Source organism: Perca fluviatilis, chromosome 4 (assembly GCF_010015445.1).
Source record: "Perca fluviatilis chromosome 4, GENO_Pfluv_1.0, whole genome shotgun sequence".
NCBI lineage: Eukaryota > Metazoa > Chordata > Actinopteri > Perciformes > Percidae > Perca > Perca fluviatilis.
In genome coordinates, this window is record NC_053115.1 from 4,136,458 (window position 1) to 4,162,082 (window position 25,625).

General features: G+C 41.7%; 1 protein-coding gene across 5 annotated transcripts in view; it reads right to left on the reverse strand.

Annotated features, from left to right (window-relative positions):
- The window catches only part of iqsec1b (IQ motif and Sec7 domain ArfGEF 1b), a 241,601-nt gene that overhangs the window by 187,326 nt on the left and 28,650 nt on the right, over positions 1 to 25,625 (reverse strand). For all 5 annotated transcript variants that reach the window (XM_039797022.1, XM_039797024.1, XM_039797023.1 and 2 more), the window contains exon 2: positions 7,731 to 7,760. In XM_039797022.1, coding sequence (XP_039652956.1) covers positions 7,731 to 7,760 — 30 coding nt within the window. The remainder of the gene's footprint in view (positions 1 to 7,730; positions 7,761 to 25,625) is intronic.

The window sequence follows — 25,625 nt, forward strand, 5'->3', positions numbered from 1 at the left end:
GAAGAATTAGATCCGCGATGTGTAACGTTGCTGTCGGCTGCAGCGGCGCAGCCTGAAGCAGCGAGCGAAACAGTGAACGGGATGTGAGATAACGTTATTCGCTGTGAAACTGAGTCAGTCCAGAGGGCCAGTAGAACTTACTTCAGCCTGTGTGTTTTAGCGCCACCATAGTTAACTCCACAGAGTTTAGAGTGGCAACACAAAGAAAGCGGAAAGTGACGGACATACGGCCGAAAATGAGGGACATGGAGGGACGTTGGAATTTCCGGCGACACATGAACAATCCCGGAAGTGGAACGTCGTCGAAATAGACTAGGTGCTGGGCAACATACAATATTTTTTATCAGACCTTGTTTGCTGAAAAAGCTTCTTGCTGCGGCTGGAAACAAATTGAGTAGAGCATTTGTGGACTATTAAACTAAAACAATGAGCTCAAAGAGGGTAAAAGGCTCTGTAGAAATGAGTGGCACAACCACAATGAGCTCCATCACACCATCTGGGTAGGTTTATTTCATAGTTAATGTCTGTTGTAGTGTGGTAAAACAATTAAAGAGGAGCCTGAATAGCTGGTGCACAGTAGAGCTGTCAATCTTCCTCTATAATACCATTCAAATTTCAATTAGAATTTTTTTTAAACATTTGAATAATATTTGAATATTTAATGCTCAAATGCAGCCTGTAATTAATATGTACAACACTACTCAGGCTTATGCATTGTCGATGCCACTATAAGCATGTTGTTATTGTTACACGTTCTGTCCACTAGAGGGAGTTCCAACATTAGCCTGGCCTTGAAGGGGACCCATGTCATGGCGCATTGCACGCAACTTTGTTTACATTAATTTTCCACCACGAGCACACAGCGACATACACAAATCAACTCTGTAATGAAACATATAACAAGTGTAATGAAGCGGCTCTGTTGTAAAGGCTAACAGTGCTCGGTTAGCACAATGACATCATGAAAGCACAGCCCAAACGGTTTGTCATAAACTAAGTAACAATAGTTTTAGCTACGATGCTAACAGCATTAATAACTAAGCCAAATGGAGCTGTCACTACTATTTTAGTGATTTATAATCAACCTGTTTCTTGCAGATTGTCACGTTACTGAGAATCCAGCTATTTGAAGGTAATATATGAAGTCAAAGCTAACTCTGACAGCTGTAGGGCAGCTAACATTAACTTTAGCTAGCTGTCTCCATGAAGCTCCCAGCTAAGCTAACGTCACTATAACTCGCGGCACAGTTAGGAAACAGGAATGAGCTAACTAATGTTAACATAAGCACTTTGGCTCGGTGGATGTCGATTTTAAAGTCATGTTAAAACTATTTCCAGCCGCAGTCTGTCACTCCCCCTGTACTAACGTTACTTGGTACGTAACGTTAGCTTAGACCTCACAATGTCTTGTACCGCTAACTTATTGTTCATAAGATGTGACATGAGTGACACATGTGGGTAGGCCAAGGCGAGAAGAGGGAGATTAGCTAACGTTAGCCAACATATTTATAAAAATAAAGTCACAATCGAATAGTAATTTCAGCATTCAAATTTTATTGCTTTTTTTTACTATTCAAATTATATTTATATCAAATTATAACAGCCCTAGTGCACAGTATATTATTGTTGTTGCGGGATATAAATGTGTTTCTAAACCTCAGCATGTAAAAAACATTAGGCCTACAAGTTTTGGAATACTAAACCATTTGTCTGCTGGTCATAGGCGTTCTCACATGCATTATTAGTGAGCGTTGCTATTTTACATTCCCAACAAAGGCAACAAACAAAATTAGAGTTTGTTACTTGGGGCTCTCATTAATTTGCCATGAAGAGGTAGCAGGAGTTTTAGCGAGCTTTGTGTGAAAGCAATGAGAAAGGGAACAACAGCAAACGTCAAGAACCAAAATGAAGGAATAAGGAGCAGCCTAATTTCCATACAGTGCATTACAGAAATTATGTAAAACGATTTGTCTTTTTAAGAAATGTCACAACAAAAACCTGAGAAAACAGACCAGAGCCTTTGCATGGAAAGGGCAATTCTAGCAGTGTAGTGCAAATACAACTAGCAGTGTACTGAAACACTGGTGGCGTGATCAAACCACATATATATGCATTTAAAAAACCTTAAGGGGTATAGTCTTGTTGCTATGGGTACCAAAATCCAAGACTACAGGAAGTAATTGATCTATTATAGAGCTGCAAAGATTAATCTATTAGTTGTCAACTATTCTGCAACTATTTCGATGATTGATTAATCGGTTTGAGTCATTTTTTATTTATTTTTTTCCTTATCTGATTCCAGCTTCTGAAATGTGAATATGTTCTAGTTTCTTCTCTCCTCTGTGACAGAAAACTGAATATATCTTTGAGACTTTTGAGGATGTCGTTTTGGGCTTTTGAAAACACTGATCGACATTTTTCATAATTTTCTGACATTTTATAGGCCAAACAAGTAATTGAGAAAATAATCGACAGGTTCATCGACAATCAAAATAATTGTTAGTTGCAGCCCTAATCCATTTGTTTTAAAAGGTCAGTGTTACTTTTATTGTCTCCCAAAGGAGAACATTGTCTTGGATTAAGGGAATTGCTTTGGCTAGCTAGCTACCTACCTAGCTACATCCATGAAAACACAGTGTAAATTGTAAGCCAACGTACACAAATAAATCTTAATACTAGGATTGTCATAGCCCACGCCATTTAATGTTGTGGTTCCAAAATTTGAATTGTTCTTCTCCTGATTACCTATTCTGCACATGCCTGTATTGTCATAGAATAGCGTTTTGAACACCAACTAGAAGGGTTTTATCATAGACAGTATAAAAGGGTTTTATCCATCATCTATTCATACAAATATTTGCTATGTAAATATATATAGCTTGTAGACATGCAAACAAAAAAATATGCGCATCATTTGCATGTTGATTTACAATTTTAATGTCAACGTTATGAATGACGCTTCAAATTATTTGGTACAGCCCTATGCCAGTATACTATATTAAACAAGTAGTTGGCTGGTGAAACTGTCACTGAGTGGCAGGTAGATTCTGTAATTTGCTAACTTATGTAGACAAAAGATTATTTTTTTCTGTCAGCAGAGTTACCCCTCACTGAATTTAAAGCTTCAGTTTGGAGTCATCGGTATGCTGTTCTATAGTTTCATTAAAACACCACCGCAATTAAAATGGTCTTGTCCAAGAGATCTCATTTGCTGAGTCTGGGTGTCTCACACAGGGTTCAGCAGTGGAGTGGAACAGTACAGCCAACAGTCATCTCTTTGGACCTAGGGGTGATTACTACCAGCTACCACACGCAGAGCCCCCACTCGACTCAATTACCCACACTGTCCGCTGCTAAAGTGGGGATACTGTTTAGAGCCAAGGTAATTCTATTTCTCCAGCACTATGAAGTTTTTTTCTTCCATCCATATCCTTCCGAAGCTAAAGCTCATGAGAGTTGATCCTTGACCTGATAAAGAGAGAGAGATTTTACTCCGTCAACAACTCAATTCTTTAATTCTTTCATATTTCAGCGGCTGATGAAATCTTTGGCTGTGGTTTCACAGTGCCTGTGTCTTCACAGAATTATGCTCTCTGCACAAGACCTTAAGTCACTGCTGGGTAAATGTAATATAACACACACTTCTGGATGACCACTAATATACATTATCAAGCCAATATCATATATACCAGCAATACCATAGACTGCAAAAAAGAAAGGAGGTAACAGCCGTGATGTCACCCATTGGTTTGTGGACTGCTGTTTTGAAGCCTTGAGTTTGGCAATTTGGTTTTTTGATAGCCTACCTGACGTGGCGATTATTGACGAGAGTGTGGAGCTGGGGAGGATGACGCAGCCAAGTCAGTGTTGTTTATGGTTGCAATGGAGCTGCACTAAGTTAAATGGTAAAGAGGGAAGTTGCCAACCCTGTTTGAAGTATTTTTACAGTCTATGATCAATAGACTGTTGGGGGCCAGTTGTTCGTTTCAATGGTTCCTTAAAACTAACGTCTCTGGATAACAAGTTGCATAAATGCAAAGACCTTGTGCACAGCCTGCTATCTGGTAGATATGTTAGCAAACTGGTGTTTGCCATCTCCAGTTTTTCATTTGTCACTGATAAGTCCACTTTTATTTGCTACCAGGCCTGCAGCCACACACCGCTGCAGCCCTGTCCAGTTGAAGCATCTATCACTGCGATGAAAGTGTTGTTCGGCCCTGTGATTGACTTGGAAAGCACAAGGTGTCCACAGTGTGTAACTCCAGTGTCTCCCAGGGACGGGCCTTCAATTCATCTCGACTCTGACATTTTTCACTTTGTCTCAGGACACATGAGGTGGTCAGAAGCAGAGCCAATGCCACACCGGTCTGCTATTACAGGGCTTGTCGGACAAAAACTATCGTGATGGTTTTGCTGACTGAAATTGATTTGCAGATTCAGATCCCAGTGATCATAATCATTATGAATACGTCCTTCCCACCTGGCATTAACACCTGGATGATTGGATTGTAATCATACAAAGCGAAAAACACATCAAAGCCAGGTGCAAATGTGCCCAAGATGCATTAAGGAGTTGATTATGCAAACTACCTCCAGAGATGGCCAAATATGCATTTCATCAAAATCACAACAACTCTGATGCGGTGCATTTTTTTCTCCATATATAAAAGCAAAATAACAAGAAATACAACTCCAAATGCAGATCTAACCATAGGACACAAGAAATCCAGAACCCCCTTCTGAACTTTTTTGTTGCCTGTAGCCTGGACAGAAACATTATTCTAAAACTGACTGGTGAAATACTGCTACGGTATACAATCTGCTAAAGCGAGGCTACAATTCTGTTTACCACAGATGCATTTAATTGCCAGCTTCAATAGCTGTAGACACACTGTAAATACAAGACATAACACATTGTGTATACTTGTATACGTCTACCTGTACTCTCTGCTCGGAGGACGGAGGGCTCTTTGTTGCGGTTTGTTGCTCTGTATATTCATTCCGAAGGAAACTTGGTGGGAAAAAAGCTGGAAGAAACTTCCTGCTCGTGTCATGTAGGGTTGGGTATCGTTTGGTTTTTTTTCGATTCCGGTGCTAAATCGATACTTTTAAAACGGTGCCGGTGCCTAAACGGTGCCTGAACCGGTACTTTTCAATAAAGTTAAAAAAAAAAGTTAAGTGTGGGTGCCCAGGTCCGACTGGAGGTCAAGGTGCGCAGAGGTGGGCCCTTTTTCCTGAATGTAAACCCCGGGGAGGTTAGCCCCTTTCTGGGGGGCGATGGTTAGGCACCACTGTGCTAGAATGTTTAAGTTTAGGGTGGATAAATACCTGTCAAGTATCCCGTTTTGGCCGGGAAAGTCCCGTATTTTACCCTTCTTTCCCGCCGTCCTCCCGTATTAGTATTTTCCCGTAAATCTCCCGTATTTTAACCTGCGTTATTAAAAAATAATACCCCGGGTCCGAGCGGAGTATTTTAGTGTGTGAGGTCAGATGATGAGTGACAACGCAGGAAAAAAAAAAAAAAAAAACAGAGACGGATGATGGACGCTACGACAGAGACGGTGCGCTGCCAAAACTTATGAAGGCTTTACTATGCATTCCCCATAGCAATGCAAGTTGAGAAAGGGTGTTTAGCATGGTATGAAAGATTGTTACAGAGAATAGGATGACGTTAGACAACAGAACTGTTTGCGCTCTACTCTCGTGTAAACCACTCTGTAAACCACTCTGGCCCAGCCCACAAATACACTCCTTCCAAAACAATATTAAAGAATGCAAAGTCTGCAACAAATTTATACAATAACTCACTAAAAGAGTAAAGAAAAGTTATGTGAAATGAAAAGAAAAACTGTAAAAGAAAAGCAATATGAAATGAAAAGAATGTGTGGAATGAAAATAAAATGTAAAGACAAGCAATGTTATAAATTGTAAATGTTTTCAGCATTCTGCATCAAGTGGTGATTTTAGCTTTCTTGTACACCTGTCTTAAAATGTAAGGGATACTGGAGCTTGGTTGGGGTGGTGGGACTGCTTGCGGTGGGCGCCGGAAAATTTCCCTTATTTTCAAATCCAAAACTTGACAGGTATGGGTGGATAGATATTGTGGGGTTGACAATTGGGGCTTTCACAAAATATTAACAAAATAAGATTTTTGATAAATACAGTCAGAAAATGACATCACTTTACTGTAATGTAGCCTTTAAAACCAGGAAAGGACAACACAATATCTGAAATTAAGACGATATCAATCTCATATCGATATATTGCCCAGCCCTAATTCCTTTAAAATAAATGTGCAAGAAAACAATGAAGCATGAACATTTTTAATAATAATAATTTTTCTTGAACAGCAACAGCAATGTTTGGAGAACCCTCACCATCTCCATAGAGTCAGGGTCTGAAATTAACACTCACCAAGCGCCAAATGCAGGTAAATTTTAAGTTTGGCGAGTAAATCTCAGAGGGCTATCTGCCGCATGGCTGGTAAATGTTAGTACCAAAATAGTTCTGTTTCATTTTGGTGAAGCTGCAGCTACTTTCTTCTGTTCCTCTGCTGTCTACACGTCAGAGCTTCGCTGGGCCGACACACACACACACACACACACACAACGCAAGCCGACACACGCACCCACTGGACAACCAACCACCATGTCACTTCTGTTTATGGATAGCTAGCGTTTACTTCAGGCTAATTAATTGGCCAGTATGTGGCGATTTTTGGCACCAGTAAGCCAGCAGCAACTTTGTCTCATCCAGAGACCAGTGTCCCAAACGGGGGCTCTGTGTCTTTCAGAGGGTCTGAATGAGCAACAATTGAATGCACAGCAGACTATGGGACAGTTAGATCTTTTAGTTTTTTTCTTTTCATGTAAGCTAGGTGCCTTAGTTCCACTTCAGGCAAATCTTAATGTAAAGTATACAATGACATATTTTATACAACAATGTACTTCGCCCAACATCAATCGACCGATTCTCTAATAGGAGCAAAGGAAAGCCTTTCCAACATATTCCAGTGCCATATTAATATCCATGGTTTGGGAACGAGAAGTTCAATCACATATGGATATTGGGGTGTGGCATACTTGTGGCGATAAAGTGAATCTATTGTATATATCCACCCATCTATCCATACCCAACACTATATATAAAGATTACTATTATTATTGTTATACAGTCAACAGTGCATGACATCTATTAATGTTGCTCTCAGAGGCAATAGTTAAAATATAAGACCTTGAAAAAGAAAGAAAATGGCAGATAATGGGGTGAAACCGACAATTTTAAGCTTTAATGACTCTCCACACAGCCCTGCCTCATCTTATCAAGGCTTGCCTCTCGTAATTTATGTCATGTAACGTGATAAGAGAAGATATGTACCCGTGACTGTGCAAAGTCAGTGTATTGTGACCTCACAACAAGACGTGACTCCCTGGTTGACAGCCCTGGAGAAAGAATCCATCGAGCAAAGATGAGAATCACAGAGGAGACACTGCAGGAAGCTCTGTAAGGTATCGCTGCTTCCTGGTGGAAAACAATAATCTTATCTGGACAGGGAGGAACCGACGGGTGAGAGTGCACAGCAGCGAAAAACCAGAAGGGTACAGAGAAAGCTGATGAGATTTTGTTAGATGATGTGACTGAGAGTAGTGTGGAGAGAAACAATCAAGTCTACAACATGTTTACAGGCAGAAAAATGAGAAGGTGTGTGGAGAAATGTGGGCAGCACATACCTGACACTTCTCGAACTTTCGCTTTCAGATCTGCAAATGACAAAGATATCCATCAGGAGAGGGTAGGAAACCACAAAAACAACACTGACATGTTTAAAAAAAAAATGTGCATCTGTTTTTTAGCCTGAATATTTTTGCCCTGTTGAAAGGAAACCTGAGTACAGTTACATACCACAAGTGAAATTCATGAAGCTGCACTTCTGAGCAGGTCAAAATGAAACATGAAAGTGCATCGACAGCATAAAAATTACATTTGGCTAAATAACTGTCTCATACATAAGTGAAGGCAGTTCAGCGCAAAAGCTAAGCTGCCAATTAAACTAGTGAAACTGCTTCCTTTGCTTTTCCAGACCAGCAGGTCTAGGACAGTTAAATCCCAGCGGCCGGCCGACCATTAGAATATTCAACACACAAGTTCCTACATTCACAAATGTATTTTATAAGTTTGTTTAACGCTCACTTATAAGCAGTTTAAAGGTCCTATGACATGCTGCCTTTTGAATGCTTTTATATAGGCCTTAGTGGTCCCCTAGTACTGTATCTGAAGTCTCTTTTATATAGACCTTAGTGGTCCCCTAGTACTGTATCTGAAGTCTCTTTTATATAGACCTTAGTGGTCCCCTAGTACTGTATCTGAAGTCTCTTTTATATAGACCTTAGTGGTCCCCTAGTACTGTATCTGAAGTCTCTTTTATATAGGCCTTAGTGGTCCCCTAGTACTGTATCTGAAGTCTCTTTTATATAGACCTTAGTGGTCCCCTAGTACTGTATCTGAAGTCTCTTTTATATAGACCTTAGTGGTCCCCTAGTACTGTATCTGAAGTCTCTTTTATATAGACCTTAGTGGTCCCCTAGTACTGTATCTGAAGTCTCTTTTATATAGACCTTAGTGGTCCCCTAAAACTGTATCTGAAGTCTCTTTTATATAGACCTTAGTGGTCCCCTAATACTGTATCTGAAGTCTCTTTTATATAGACCTTAGTGGTCCCCTAAAACTGTATCTGAAGTCTCTTTTATATAGACCTTAGTGGTCCCCTAATACTGTATCTGAAGTCTCTTTCCCGAAATTCAGCCTTGGTGCAGAATTACAGCCACTAGAGCCAGTCCCACAATGAGCTTTCCTTAGGATGTACCATTTCTGTGTCTGTAGCTATTGAGGAGGAGAGAGGGGGGGCAAGGTGGAGGGTGGGGGTGTGGCCTTGACCAACTGCCATGCTTTGCTCGTTTGAAAGCCATGATGTCTCTCTCTCTCTCTCATGGGGGGGCCAAATTCTCTTGGCGGGCAAAGCAGAGAAAGGGGAGGTAACCTTGCTCCTTATGACCTCATAAGGAGAAGATTCCAGATCGGCTCATCTGAGCTTTCATTTTCTCAAAGGCAGAGCAGGATACCCAGGGCTCGGTTTACACCTATCACCATTTCTAGCCACTGGGGGACCATAGGCAGGCTGGGGGAACGCATATTAATGTTAACGTACATCCTAGGGCTGTGCAATTAATCAAATTGTTATCTTGATTTCGACACCTAGCGATCACAAAAAATATATAATCGAGAAAAACGATTAGCTTGCACATTACGTTTTGCATGTAAACTCTTGTTTTGTCTTTTCTTCTGAAGGGGAATTTAAAAAGTTTCACAGGAAAAGTATGAAGGGAAATGTCACAGTTCAAGGTGTTCTCACTGTTGATTTGTTTAACTGTTTCACTGTTTTTTAAGTTTAATAAATGCAACATCAAGTTAAATAATCGTGATTCCAGTATTGACCAAAATATTTTTTTTTGATTTTTTCCATAATGGAGCAGCCCTAGTACATCCTGGACTATAACCTGTCCATTGCACAAACTATATCTCTTAAACTCTTTGTACCTCCTGCACTAAACCATAAATATTTTTTTTTTCTTATTGTTCAAACAGGTATATTCTATCTTTTATATATATATATATATATATATATATATTACTGTTTCTTTGACATTTATTTCCTTTTAATATGTTTATGGAAGCACCATCCACCAAGGCGAATTCCTTGTAAGTGATACTTTGCAATAAATCCATTTCTGATTCTGATTCTCTTTTAACCTACTGTATATCAAACCAAAACATTATGATGAACCCGTTTCCCTCAGCTCCACATTTTCTGCTAATCCTAATCCATCTGAGAGTTTTTCTTTTTTTCAATATGAAATCAACAGCAGTTGGCAGAAGCCTTTTTCCCATATTTTTGTCTTAGTGCATCAGATTTTGTGGGAAACTGGCGTATAAACCTCAGCTTAAAACACAGGAAATTACAAGCTGGATGAAGCAAAATGACCTATTTGGTTCTTTAACCCTGGGCAGATGTGCGGCCAGGCGTGTGTGTAATGACAGATGCCAGCCTGACTGTGGGTCACCGCAGTTTCTAAAGAATGTCATGTCAGAGCCCAGCAGTCACATAACCAGACAGATCACTTAAATTCGCTGGAAAAATGGAGGTGGAAAATCCCATCCTTGAAAGGGCAGGACGCTCTGAGGGCAAATTCACTCAGGAAAAGGAAAGGGAAAGAGTTTTTGACAGACCAATTCACTATGACTATTTCGCAGAACTACCGTCGCTGCGTCCGGAACTTAGTGCTGATTTATGCAAACCACCCAGAGCGATTTTTTTTCTCCTGTCCCAGAATGTGTCTGGGGTGTAGCCAGACCTTACTCCACAGCGCTGTGGAGATAGGTCTGGCCATGCGAGACTAATTATGCCCAGGTATTTAATAACCCAGCACATCCAGCTGATAGGGCTCTTGTCTTTCCTTTTTCTCCTTTCGGCAGAAAGTGTCAGCTTTTTGGCTCCCAGTGCTAAACACTCAACTAATGTAAGTTTAATCCATCAGCTGTATTGAATTCCGCTCTATCGTGATGGGTGAAACCGACACGGCCGGAGGTAAGGCAGCAATGATACGTAACTAATGGCATTACGGTACCTTGGCCATACAAAGCTGCTTTGATGATACACTGACCTGAACTGAACTTTCAATGTTCGACGCTGTCATACGGCTTTCAGATGACACACAGAGCAAAGTGCTGGGGAGGAATGGGGGGGGCATCGGAAGAAGCAAAGTAAGCAAGATCTGATTGAAAACAAGACGACGTGCCCAAAGGAAATCATAAGCTGTCAGTGTGCGTCCAACAAAAAGATTAACCTGTCCTTTGTCGAAAGCAAAATCAATAGCGGATCATAAATAACAAGACTGCAGCGGGGGAGGGCTTGGATTGGAAGTCTTTGGTCCGGTCAGCAGCAACGGGGAGGGAAGGGGAGCACGAGACGCCCGGGAAACTAACCGGCAAAGACGAGATAGGCACACGCACAGTTGCAGAGATTAAGATTGCTGGCCTGATAAAACCCAGTTAATGATATCATCTGAGGACGCAAGATAGCTGAGCTGTTCCCCAGATATTTGGCTCCAGTTACAAAACAGGCCACATTAGGGCCGAAGTGCTGAGCCAGAGTTATCAGTGCTGGGCAACGATGGCAGCAGCTCCAGATGCGCTGTAAGTGGATGCATAAATTAGTTACTGTTAGAGATGGTCTAATACCAGTTCTTCCTTCCCTATACCGATACCAATACTTAAACTTGTGTATTGACAGATCCCGAATACCAATGCGATACCAGCGTGTGAAAAAATACATATATTTTATTATCAGTCCTTCCAGAAAAAAGAGTTTTTTGTGATTATTGCGGGCAAAAATCCTTGACAATGCGGCACGTTTTCTTAAAAAATGCGATGGAATATGCGGGATATTTATGCAATTTTATGCGATGAAATTGCGGGAACTTGCAAAAACTACGGTTTGATGAAAAAGAAAAAAAAAGTGATTCCCCCCCACCCCCCCACCCCCCAACATCCTGCTTTTCAATGATGTTCACGTCGCGTAATTATGTCACTTCATAACGTTCCCATGGCAACAGGGGAAAATGGCTGCTCTTGTGTGAAGTAAACGCAACATTTTTCAACTTTCTGCTAAGATGTATGTGACTGTTTTGCAACAAAAATGCGTGGATTATGAAATCTGCAATTTATGCGGCAAAAAGTGCGGCGTATTTGAAAAAATAAAATATGCGGACTTTGGCTGATTATGCATTGAATTATGCGATCGCATAATCGCGTTTTTCTGGAAGGACTGTATTATGTTACAAAAAATGAACGCCATCGAACTTTCTTTTATTATCCAGATTGTCAGTCAGTCAAAACGGAAAAATAAACCACTTTAAAGTAGATTTTCTTCAGAGCTAAATACTGGATCGGTTGAGTACTTGCCGATACCGATACCAGCATTTTGGGGTGGCAGTAGCTCAGTAGGGAGTTGGGTTGGTAACCAAAGTCCCCATACAGACCAAAGTATGGTGCTGGACTGCTAACCAGAGAGGTGCCAGTTCAGGTCCAGGGCACTGCCAAGGTGGCACCGAACCCCCAACTGCTCGGGGCGCCTGTCCATCGACAGCTGCAGCCCCCCCATTCTGACATCTCTCCATTAGTGCATCTATAGGTACTGAGCATGTGTGTGTAATTCAGGCCTGTGTGTAATGTGTATAATAACAACAGAGTGAAAACATTGTAATTTCCCTTGCGGGTTTGACAAAAGTATAAATTATTATTATTATTTGTTTGGGAGGCTTTTCCGATACTGGTATCGGAGCGTCTCTCGTTACCGTCCATATTGAATGCTGTTGTCTCTAAAGAGCTGTTGTATAATTGTGAATTTATCAATAAAAGTAGGACCGCTGGCACTAGCTTCCCAGTCAGGTGTCATTAATCCATTGCATAGGAAAGGACAAAATGAGATGAGCTAATTCAAAGAGCTCCAGTCAAACTTCAAACAATGGAAAATCGTGTAGAAAATATGATGGAAATAGTACTTTTTTTTTTTATTTAGCAACATTACATTCTCTTCATCTGTCCACACCGATCTGATGTTTTCATCTGCATGGTGCAATTCTTCGTCTATTCAGCGGAGGATAAAGTGTGAGTAACATTTAAGTGTGTAAGTTTTCATTGCACTTTGTCACATTTGAAAAAAAAAATCGATACACCAACTTAGCCAAGGGGGAAAGACTTCCAAAGGGATTATTTGTTTGGTAAAAATTAGCACCACCTTAAACTGTTGACAACAATGTCTGTGTATTATTCTGATTAATGGGAACAGGAGGTTGGAAACAGATGTTCTTTTGTCATTTTTCAACCCCCAGAAATGGAATGTATCCATCACAATTATAATAGGATGGAGACAAAACTCTCAGAGACAGATATCTCAAAACCTAGAAAAATAAAACCAAAAATAGCACGGATTTTTTTGTCATTTGATTTAGCCAACCCTTTGAAGTGCAAAGGTGAAAAGTATTTCTGAGACAATTCTTTCCAAAACCGTTACTGCTCTTCAGGTTAGGTGACTAAACAGGAAGTACACCCAGTGGGCCCACTTATCCTCAGCCCAAAAAAGAAAACACTGCGTCACCAACAGCTACATTCCTGCTGTATCCTCCTTCCTGATGGATGGACCCTTATCCCCTGACCCCTTTTTGTTCAAGCTGAGAGAAGGAGCATGAAAAAGGGCAACGGTTAGAGCGTGAAAGCGCAGGATGTGACAAACAACGCCCACAACGCCTGACTAACTGAAGGGAAACGGAGGGATCAAGCCATGTAGCCAGAGCAGATTCTTTTGATGATATATTAACAAAGTGAGTATATGTTAGCAGCTGATAAATCAGCTGTCAACTTGTGTCTAGGAATGTGTCTGAACAGCAAAAGGACACTAGTACTAGAGATTAGCACACAACAAGGTAGAGCAATAGATATTTTATTGATCCCCACACACCTCTGGAGCAATATGGGTTAAGTGTCTTGCTCAGGGACATGTTGGTTGATGTATCACAGTGGGAATTGAACCCTGATTTCCCACACCAAAGGTATGTGTCATATCCACTGCACCATCATCACCCTATAATTGATGCGCTGGTAGGGAGAATGTGTTGGCGATACACTAGTAAGAGAAAATGACATTTAACCAGGGAACCAGTTAGTTTAAGTAGCTCACGTTACTGTATTGTGTGAACAGATAACTTCATTTAATATTGTATGAGTTTTTTTTTTTTTTTGGCAGGGTGCTAAAAAAAAAAAAAAAAAAGCTGAGGAATTTAATGTCAGTTTGTAGAAAAGCTGCATTACAAGTATATTACAGCAAATGTGCCTCCTTGACAATCAGCTGGGCTCCAGTAGCTGTCAGTCCAATCATAGCAAGGATTAGTATAATTAACATTTTCTAGACCCCCAGAGTTTTTCAATCAAGTATAAAGTTTTAATAATCACAGATGACTGCAGGGAATTATCGGTCACACATGCTCAAGCACTTCTCCCCATTGCCTTAACCCTCAATCTGGAAAGGCATAACATCTAGGTTTAAATTACCCACAGTCCATTCTCCGTTGATCTCAAGCTACAATAAAATAGAATTCAATCAAATCAAATCAAGTTTAAAACATACAGTATTGCACTGACTTGATTCTGGGCGAAGCCGGCAGAGTTACACTCGGACCAAATGTGGAGATTTCCCAGTAGCTGCAAAGGGAATGGCAGGAATCTTGGATAGCAATGTGGGCAAATGCAAGCCAGGCATGCTGTAATGAACTGGCAGGGGGCTGCAGCCAAGCCAATTAAATGATATCAGCCTGACAATAAGTTCTTTTCATTACACGACCTCAAGAAACCCACTGCAACCAAATTGAATCATCTCACAATGCACTGGTTGTAATAAACCAGGGTCCAAAATTAACTTTTTGGTCTCAGATGTAGATGCCTACTGGCAAACTGAAAGAAAGTTACCAGCCAAAATATTTTTCATAAAACATGTCATAACAAATTCATAAGAATATGAATGTCATAAAAAAAAAAATCCAATCTCTCCCCCATCCCCTTTATCTGTGAAATGCCACTTCTCTGTGAATTTTCTCCTAACCGTGCTCGTTGATCTATACTCTGCACTGTGCTGCCCAAACTAAAAGAAAGCCTACCGACTTATTAGTGATCTTGTAGTACAGTACGTCCAGGTATGCAGGATGTCCTGAGATGAAGTTAGGGCTGGGCAATATATCGATATTTGAGGCTAGATATCGTCTTGAATTTTGGATATCATAATATCGTAATGTGACACAAGCGTAGTCTTTTCCTGGTTTTAAAGGCTACCGATGTATTTGGTCAAAATATCATGCTATTTGATTTTCTCCGTATCACCCAGCTCTAGTTGAGGTCAGAGCTCTAACAAACCAAGCTGCCTGGTGGCCACCGTTAGGATTGCTTTGAGGGTCTGTGACTGACCGCCTTCTTTAGTTTTTGTGAGGCAGTCTGTGAGACGGATCTGTCTGCCTGTTTTATTTGCTAAGCAAATCAGTGATTTCAACCTTTCAGTTCAACTGAAAGGTTGAAAGGTTGTCTCTGACTAGATAAGCCCCTTTTTCTTTTTCTAATTTTCTGCACACTTGCTAACGTGTGGGCAACACGCATGGTGTGTGTGTGTGTGTGTGTGGCGGTGACATTTCTTTGTGTCGCTGTGTGTGCGCAAACTGCATGCGGCTCATGTGTGCAAAAGACAGTGAGCGGACTTGTTTTACGCGTAGGTGGTGCGCAAAATGCTTAGGCGCTGGGAAAACCCTGAAATAATCATGAGAGGGGTTCCCTTTTGTCGCTTGAGCACACGACCCCCCAAAATGTCTGTGCACAGCACTGGGAAAGAATATTTGTTGTGTTTTGTTTTTTTTTGGTAAGAAATACAGAATACTGATTGTTATTTCCAATCACTCATGAATAGAACATACAGTATGTCGGATGTCACCTTATTATACATACAGTGCATACTTTAGGTACATTCCTCAGTGTGATCACAGACAAGCTATAATGTTGTACTTTCAGCACAATGACAGGTGATATAATAGCATATATATATATACACCCTTTTAATTTTACTGGGGTATTATAAAAGCCTGTGGCAGAATTGTCACGATTGTGGGTTTCTGTTGTAGTTTTTTCCTGTTTTGTGTTCATTTGTTCTGTTTCCTTGTTATTTCACATCTCGTTGTGTGTCTTCTATGTTTGTCCTTGTGTTTGTTTCATGCTCGGTTTCCTGTTTTATTTTGTAGTCCATCTGTTCTTCCATGTTATGTCTTGTTTTACTTCCTGTCTTCTGCTTTACCCCCCCTGTGTGATTACCTTCCCCTGCCCTTATGTGTTTCACCTGTCTCTCGTTGTCTCCCCTGTCTTTTTCTATTTAAGTTCACTTGTACCTCACCTCTGTGCGAGACCGTCTGTTCCATTGTGTCAGCTTTTGAGCGTTTCCCCTGTATTCCTTGTGTTCCTGTTTTTCTGATTCCCTGTGTTTTTCACCATTGCCTGTTTTTGGACTTCTCCTTCTGCCTGTCGTTTTGGATACGGTTACCGGGGAGTTTGATGTGACCATTGCCTGTTTTTGGACTTCCCCTTGACTGTTGTTTTTGGAAAACTGTTGCTCATGACTTTTGTTGGCGCTCCAAATAAAACTTTTGGAATCCTACTTACCGGAGTCCTGCATTGTGGGTCCACTGCCTCTGTGAGCGTGACAGAACGATCTCGCCACTAATGGATTCCGCCGCCAATCAAGTACGGTAAAGGTTTACGCTCCACGAGCGCAAGGACAGGAGCTTCATCAGGTAGAAGAAGTTTTGTTCACAATCCAGCAGGAGATGCGTGGTATTTAAAGGGATACGCCACCGTTTGTTGAAATAGGGCTCATCACGGTCTCCCCTAGCTGTAGATAGGGGGGCCAACGCATTTTTTGTGCATGCATCGTTTTAGTCCGGTGCAACACCGGCAGCGCCGCCGCTAGTTAGCTTAGCGTAGTGAATGGAATCCTATGTTGCCGGTTAGCATGTTGTGAGTAAAAGTGAGCCAACAAAAGACAAAAAAAAACAACCTAATTACTTGCACTGAGACAAAAAATGCGTTGGCCCACCTATCTACAGCCAGGGGAGACCGTGATAAGAACTATTTCAACAAACGGTGGAGTATTCCTTTAATATGTGCCAGCATACTGCACAGATATTATTCCTCATTACATCTTTCACCACGGGGAAGTCATAACCACATGAAGGGGGAAAAAAAGATGTGCGGCGCTAGCGGCTGCTACATTAAAGAACACAGATTATAAAAGAGGACGGCTGATCTCAATCTATCATAGCCGTAGCCCACAGTTGACTGCATCAACAAATCAACATCAGGCTGCGGGGCTTCACAGAGAGGAATGTGCACGAGACATCAGTTATCTTCTGGGTCTATTTTAAGGCGTTTTGTAAGGCCTGTGATGTTGTTAGAGCAGGGATTGCTTGCATTTCGTGCCATGTGTCATGATGCGCACAATCTATATCCACGACGTTTCATTTGCGGGATTGCCCCGGTGCCGTGGGAAATTCCACCCGATGCCTCTCTTTTCAGCCAGATGTCCGTCACCTTCCGCTTTCTCTGTATTGGCGTTCTAACCTCCGGTGGATTTGTGAGGACTATGGTGAACTGCTCCTCAGATCTCTGCAGGGTAAATCCAGACAGCTAGCTAGACTATCTGTCCAATCAGAGGTTTCTGTTGCACGACTAAAACAACCTTTGAAGGTACACATGTTCCACCAAAAGTTCCTTCCCGAGGCTATTTTGGAGCAGCACCGTGTCTCTGTCCGCACCGGGTCCGTAACATTTTTCTTTTTCTTCCTACAACGGCCTTAGAACGCTGTCGTAGCAGAAGCAACTAGCCAAAATCAAGCGGACTAGAAACTCTGTGGCAGATAAAATTTCTAATCTTTCTGGAGAGGTTTACTGGTCTGACCCGCTTGAGATCAAATTAGGGGTGTGGCTTATGAACTAAAATGAGTTTGACACACCTGGGTTAAACAGTTGAGTGTCAAATTACATGATGCCAGCAGAGGGGGCGCTTGTTACGTTCATCATGAGAGATTCTCCGTTGTGTGAAGTTGCATTACAAAAGCGCTCCAGTTAATTTGGCGAAGATATCTGGTCAGTTCTTATCAGGAGTTGTGGATAGTAGAAGTATTTTACTAACCAAGGAATGCATCGTGGGAGCCGGTTTCTGTTGTTTTTTCCTGCTACAACCTCCGATTGGTTTTGATCCTGGATTTAGTTTGGTTCAAAACCATGCTGCCTTCGGTCGGCGAGCATGTCCCAGTACGTTTCGTTCCACAGAAGGAACGATTGGATGCATTGTGGCCAGCTATGTCGGATTCTCTTCTGAGGAGTAACTGAACTGATTCGCATCTGGATTTTGGATACTGGATTCCAGATAAGGAACACTTAGATGTGTTTTAATTTACTACCCAAGATTACTCTCTCTTTATTTATTTTGCTTTTCCTATTTCTTAGCTAAACAAAAGAGCTCCATTTTATTCTGGGGTATTTTCAATTGCAATATAAAGCATTTCTGTGAAAGAAGTGTTCCAGTGATATATAGACAGACTGTATTATATTATGAAATTCAGGTGCACTTAGGTACTGGGCTCACATACATACATATATATATATATATATATAAATCAATAATAAATAAATAATCTTCCCATTCATCATCAACTTACATTCATGCCAGCATATTTACCATACAGTCCTTGCCAACATATGCAATTACAGATTTTATTTTATAAAAGTCCATTGCTGACAGTAAAGTGCATTGCATGTATTTTGTATTGTATTTTGGGGGTGTGCTTTCAGTTCGTGGTTCGGTATGGTGATGGCTTTGGGATAAAAACTGTTCAAGAATCTTGTGGTGTGTGTTTTAATGGACCTGTTATATATTTCCTTGCCAGTCTTGTCAACTGTACTGCTCAGAGACTAAGTAATTGATACATAGCTTTCCTTTCTAATTCAGACAAGAGGTGCTACACATTTTACATTCCTAGGGACACTTTACTGAAGACAGCCGTAACACACTGCAGGGTACTTCAATGAGGAGAGTTTATTAAATCTGTGCAATCAGCATTTTTTAACCGGCATCTTTTAATCTCTTAACCGGCAACATAGGATTCCATTCACTACGCTAAGCTAACTAGCGGCGGCGCTGCCGGTGTTGCACCGGACTAAAACGATGCATGCACAAAAAATGCGTTGGCCCCCCTATCTACAGCTAGGGGAGACCGTGATGAGCCCTATTTCAACAAACGGTGGCGTATCCCTTTAAATACCACGCATCTCCTGCTGGATTGTGAACAAAACTTCTTCTACCTGATGAAGCTCCTGTCCTTGCGCTCGTGGAGCGTAAACCTTTACCGTACTTGATTGGCGGCGGAGTCCATTAGTGGCGAAATTGTTCTGTCACGCTCACAGAGGCAGTGGACCCACAATGCAGGACTCCGGTAAGTAGGATTCCAAAAGTTTTATTTGGAGCGCCAACAAAAGTCACGAGCAACAGTTTTCCAAAAACGCCTCGGTTGAACCAGAAGTTGTTCTGGCCCTCCTTTGTGAAGGCCGTCTTTAAGCTCTTATTATTGCCCCAAGGAGCGACGATCGAGGATGGATCTCTGAGGAGCTATGAGCGAGGATACACTAGAGCAGCCTTCCCCGGAAGCTGTGCAGCTAAACGCCATTGCTAACTCCGCCCATACAGCCGACGAATTCCTGTGACACTTCAGAATAAAGGACGTCTCATCCCTCTGAAAACACATTTCCATGTTTCCTCTCTCCTCGCATGATTTCCTCCATCTCGCCCATGCTTTCTCAGTGGGACGGACTAAAACGCAAGAAAGGAGGCAAATGGAGGAGCCGGGAATGCAATTTAAGGGAAGTGAGATTCAGCCATGGAGCGTGAAGTCAATACACAATTCCCATACATCTGGGAAAATTCCATTAAGTAATTGGACCACCCAATAGTTGGGTATTACATCTCGTAATACGTCTTAGGTCTCATGCCTGGATATTGCATGCCCTTGTGCCCATTCCAAACATACCAGTACCTAATCAATTGAATTTTTTTCAAAAGAACAATGGTTCAGATAAACTATTCAAAGAGGAATATGTGGAGCATTTTCATATCAATAAATCATTTGGTGAAATTATTATAATTAGCAGAAACAAATTACACCACAACTGAGAGAGGGCCTGGCAGCCTCTCAGCCACACTCTGCATCTTTACTTTTGTGTTCCCCAATGTCGAATTTGGCTGGAAATCTGTTGTAATGCTTTACAGCACAGAAAGAGGACGTGGTTCTGCAGTTGTGCCAGTGCAGATGGAGCTAAAACTGCCAGTGGCAGATGGTGGAAGGAGCAAAAGGCAAATCAGGAAAACTTCCAACATGTTTATCGTCTTTGGAGAAGCCAGAGAGAAAAACCTTTTGACTGTGCGACCCGGAGCAACAGCGTTTAAAAGGAACCGGGTTTAATTCGGAGACACGTTATCTCAAACATGACCGCTTGGGCAATAGAAGCTGAAAGATGGAAGATGTAGCCTGCTTACAGATTATTGTGTGAGAAAGAAAATTCAACTGTATTTTGCATACTTGGACTTTTTTAACCCTCCTGTTTACTCAGGTCTAATTTGACTCATTTTCAAAAAGTTTCTACATCAGAAATTTGGGTTTCTTTCAACCAAATTGTCAAAAAAAAAACGTGGATGGTTCCATACAACGCTCTTCAAAAGTAAAATAAATGATCAGTTCACTACTTTGATTGAATTTGGATGTTTTATTCAAATTTATAGCATTTGAAAACAAAATTAGAAAAGAACTTTGAAAAAAGTGACAAAATTGTCAGAAAAAAAAACGACAAAAGAAATGCAGAAAGAAATCAACAAAAACATCGGAAAAAGTGACAAAAAACAAAAATATCGGGGAAAGACGCCCAAACTGTTAAGTCTGTTAATGGTTAAATTTTGACCCAGAAAAACTAAAAGTTGCATGGACGACAACATAAGGGTTAAAGCATACCGCGTGCCAAGAGGAAACAAGGAGAAATGCAAACAACCCAGAGTGTTTTTTTTTTCTCCTATCCTAGATTGTATCTGTGGTGTAGCCAGACCTTACTCCACAGCGCTGTAGAGGTCTGACTATATCAGCTGCAACTGCTGAGTGAAGGACATATTATAATATATTAGTGCTAACCCAGAAAAGCTGATTAAAAAGGGTCAGAGGCAAACACAAGATAAATTGCAGGCATGTGTATCCTTTTTATACACACTGGACTAACTCCTGCATATTCATGAGCTTAGTTAGCTAGTTAACACTCCTTAATTATTCCATTGTCAATCATTGGTCTACAAACGCAGCACTTGGCAACAACAGAGCAGTGAAAACCCTCGTGAAAAGTTTTTTGCAGATGCGAGTCGCACATGCTCAGGTTTAAACGGTTTACGGCATAACGCCAAGGGATCTGGATCCGGAAAACGTTTAACCTATCTATGATTGTTTGATTGCTAACGTTAGCTCCAAATGCCATTGAAGTGATAGCATTTATTGTGTTTGATTGCTAACTTGTAGCATGCAGTGAACGAACTTCGTTATGTAGGTCCATTTTTATTGTATTGACATTACAGAAGTCTGTCGTTAGCAGGTTCTTGTCGGCTCCTTCAGCCTCTAATCTAGAACTGACATCAGGGATCAATGCCTCAGGCCTACGCTAAATAATAAATGACTGCTATGTAATAATGTACCTATCTTATTACAACCCGTTCTCATTCCGAACTCGTAAAATAAGTACGTTTGGTCAGTGTCCTTAAGCGTCTGATGCGACGAAAAAGGCACCCTTCGGCGTATTTGTGTAACGTACTGGGGAGAGCCGCAGTTGGATGAGACTTAGCAAGTGGTATGTAAGGGAAATTACTAGGTAAGGACGGTGGTTGGGGTGGTGGATAGGTAAAACACCGGACTTTCACTCAGGAGACTCGGGTTCGCGCCCCGCGTGTGGCGTTTTGTTTCCCGGCTTTTGAGGCGTCCTTTCCCCGTTGTTTTTCTTTTGTTTCCCCCGTCTATGGCCGTTTGTTTTCCCGTCCGTTCGCGGTTTTCCGGGCTTTGTGGCGTCCTTTCCCCGTTGTTTTCCTTTTTTTCTTCTATTTCCCCGCTGCTATTTGTTTCCCTGTCCTTTCCCCTTTTTTTTTTCCCATTTATTTTTTCCCGTCTCCGGGTGTGTTTCCCGCTTTTGAGGCGTCCCTTTCCCCGTTGTTTTTCTCCTAAACCCAACCTCCGCGATTCCGTTGTCGCGCTTCACCCGCCGGTGTGTTTCCCGGCTTTTGAGGCGTCCTTTCCCCGTTGTTTTTCTCCGAAAAAGGGACGGCAATAGTGGCGACCAAGCACGTTTACATGAGACGCTAAAGGAGACTTTTAACGTCAAATAAGAACGAGAAAGGCTCCTGACCGAACGTCCTTATTTTACGAGTTGGGTGTGAGAATGTGTTGCTTATTATTCAGCAAACAGCAAAACAGATCTGCGTGAAGTCGCAAAGTGACGCATGCGCAACTCACATCTGCACTCGACCCACATCGGGTCAATAATTCTTTTTAATTACAAGTTTTCTGAAATGTTATGTTTAAATATGCTGTTACATAGAACACATACACATATAACAGTACGGACAATAGAAGTCAAGGAGAAAGACATGAGGGCATTTTGAATACTGAAAAATGCTAAACTGGATTTCTATTTTGCAGCTACATCTCAGTATATCTCACTGTGAGCTTGTTTGTTAATGTGTCCAGAGGACTGTTTAATAATTTATGAAAGATTTGATTCCTTGGGAGTCATTCAGAGATGCTTGTCTTTCTCCACCCCCCCCCCCCGCCTCCCCACACGGCTAACACAAGTCAGAGTTGAGGCAGGATTTTCAAAGCAGTCTTTTCCTGTTGCCTTATCTCCATCTCCTCTCTCTTCCTGTCATTCAGACCCCTTCCAGAGTCACGCTGCAGCGCTGACCTCACTTACTCGGCCATTTCCTGCCTTCTGCTTGAACCCTGGGGTACGTTCAGCCAGGACCAAACGTGGCAAAACGTTCATTTAAACTGAAACGGTAGTACGTTGGAACACTTTTTATTACCACGAGTATACACACACGTCACTGCTGATTGGATAACATCTCTGACACACTCACCTAATGAGAAAAAACATACCTCACAGCAGTGTTGAAGTACTCAAGTTCGATCTTGGTCTTAAGACCGGTCTCGAGACCACTTTTTAAAGGTCTGCTATTTTTTGACGTTACATCAAGTTAGCAAACACGAGGAAAACATAGAGCCAGCCCCTGACCTGCAGCTGCAACGGGGAATTCAACCCAAGTTGTTAAGCCTGCTAGCGACTTTATTGTTTGTTAACGTTGTTGTTAAGTGTTTGTTAGCTTGTTAACGTCACCATTGTTGTTGACCGTGCGTTCATGGACATCAGAAAAACATTTTTCCCAGTGAAAACGTCACCATTAACGTCACTTCCTGTGGGAATCAGAGGTGGGAAACTGAGGCTAGATTTTGCCAACAGTTTCCCAGTTGGTGACGCGTTGTTGACAACTGACGTTTGATGTAGGCGGCTTTGGTTCACTGAAAATAATGCCCCCGTAATTACAGGGGCGGTCCCTGTTATTCCCAGGTGGTATGAACGCGCCATAAGTGTTTGTTAGCTTGTTAACGTCACCAGTTAGCTAACGTTAGTCTGTTCAATGTTAACGGTAACGTTACAGTTAAAAGCCAACGAGTCAGAAGCCGACGTTTGCATTTACAGTGAGCGAGCTGACGATAGCGTTACGTTCATAGTCAAAACTCTGCAACAGCTCAATCATGTCACTAACGTTACCACTTAACGTTACTTACTTACTCCTCTTAATCCCCTATGGGACATGAGGCTGCAAAGAGATCTCTCCATTGCATGTATTCCTTGGCAGCATGCTGCGACTGTCCCTGTGACAGGTGCATCTTGTCTAGGAGCTCCTTAAACTTTTAGGGCCCTATTTTAACGATCTGAAACGCAAGTATTAAACGTGAAACGCAAGTAGCTTTGTGGGCGGATCTGGGGCGCTGTTGCTATTATGTCGGCGGGATAAATGACTCTTGTGCCAAGCAAATCTAAAATGGGTTGGTCTGAAGTAGCTAGGTGTGGTTTGGGCGTAAAAATAACCAATCAGAGCGTCATCTCACATTCCCTTTAAGAGCAGGCGCGCTTGTTCCATGGCGGATTGCTATTATAACGGCGGATTTGCCTGGCGCACGCCAGCGGGAGCTGTCCGAGATGCGGCAAAGTAATAAATGCCCGTCTTGTCCGGGTGGCGATGTTGCTGCGGCCTCTCAGGCGCATCTCCTCAAGTCCGGAGAGGATTGCTGCAGCCATGGAGCGTGGGCCTCCAAACGCACCACCTGCTCCTGTTGTGCCCCTTCCTCCTCCCCCCACTCCATCTCCGTCCACTCGCTCCACCAGGCGCGCATCGAGTGTCCAATCCCGCCGTAATTGTTTTCTGAAACTGCAAAATAGCACCAGGGAACGTTAGCGCCGGAACACGCCTCCTCTTTTCGCTGAACCACCCCCGGAGCGCAAATACATTCCCTAATTTACCGACATGCGTCTGTGGAGGGAAAAGTCCGCTGTGCGTCGGGTGCAAAATAGGAATGATACATGCGTCGGTGTACAAAGGTAATTGCGCTGAGTGCAAGATAGGGCCCTTAGACACACCAGCTAGCAGGGCCGTTTCTAGCCCAATAAGGGCCAACTTCTTCTTAAGAAGGACAGCACTGTCTTTGTTTGTGGTGTGACTGATTCACCTAGCGTCTCTAATCATTTCAGATTAATTTAAATAAAAAGATTGATGATTGATCAAAGAATCCTTTTCAAAACATTCAAAACTGTTACTGTGTTATTTCTGTTTTTAAAGACAGCAATGAATAAAGAACACATTAAAATCTAGATTGTTCATGTTATTTCATACAGTAGCAGTGAAATTATTGAATGCATAATAATCTTAAAACCGTGATTATTTTCAGACTATAGTCGTACCATCAAAATCTATAATCGCTGTATCCCTAGCCTCAATGCTCGTTGCCCACCGTTGCACACCGTTGCACACCGTTCCAAGGAAAGCTGTAATTCCTCCCGGAAACCGTAGAAAACCGCTGCACCATGTCTTGAGATTGAACGTGCCCCTGCTGACTCTACTCCGCCGCGGGTGGTGTACTACATCAATGAGCAAAAACTTGACTCAGCTTGTTTGTTTTTTTTGTTTTCTTTTTGAAGTTGTGTCTATGTGCGGCTGAAGACCAGAATGCACCAGACATAATAAAAAACTGGCCTTCACAGACAAATATGTTCACTGGCTATGTCCATCTGTGTCACATCTTATGAGCCTGATGTTATATTGAGGTTCTCAAATGTTTGTGTGTCACAGACTCACAAACAGACATGAGTACGGGTCAGAGACCTCCATTTAATAGGATTTTGTCTCAGTAAACTCTTTGTGGGGAGAATTCTGTTGGTATATAACAACTGAGAACTTTAACTTTATATATTATGTGGGAGTAAGCCGGTAAATATTGTGATGCAGAATGGATGTTGATGACTGACTACACCCACACTGAAAGCTTGTGTGAATACAAACATGAACACATTATTGTCTGTAACCGCTCATTTTATGAGGCTTCTGAAAAAGCTTCTGAACTCAATTAAAATCTTTCACAAAGCTTCTTTATTACAAATCCATGATATCATGTTGTGTAAATCAACATAAACAACAGCATTAATTAGGCTTACACTGCCTTTCTTTGAAGCTGGCTTCATTAATGTTTTTGGCCATTTGGCATCAGACAATACTCGAATACACAAAAATTGAATGTGTCTAAAATCACTCCTTCACTTGTTCACTATTCCCTTTATAATAGACCATCAATACT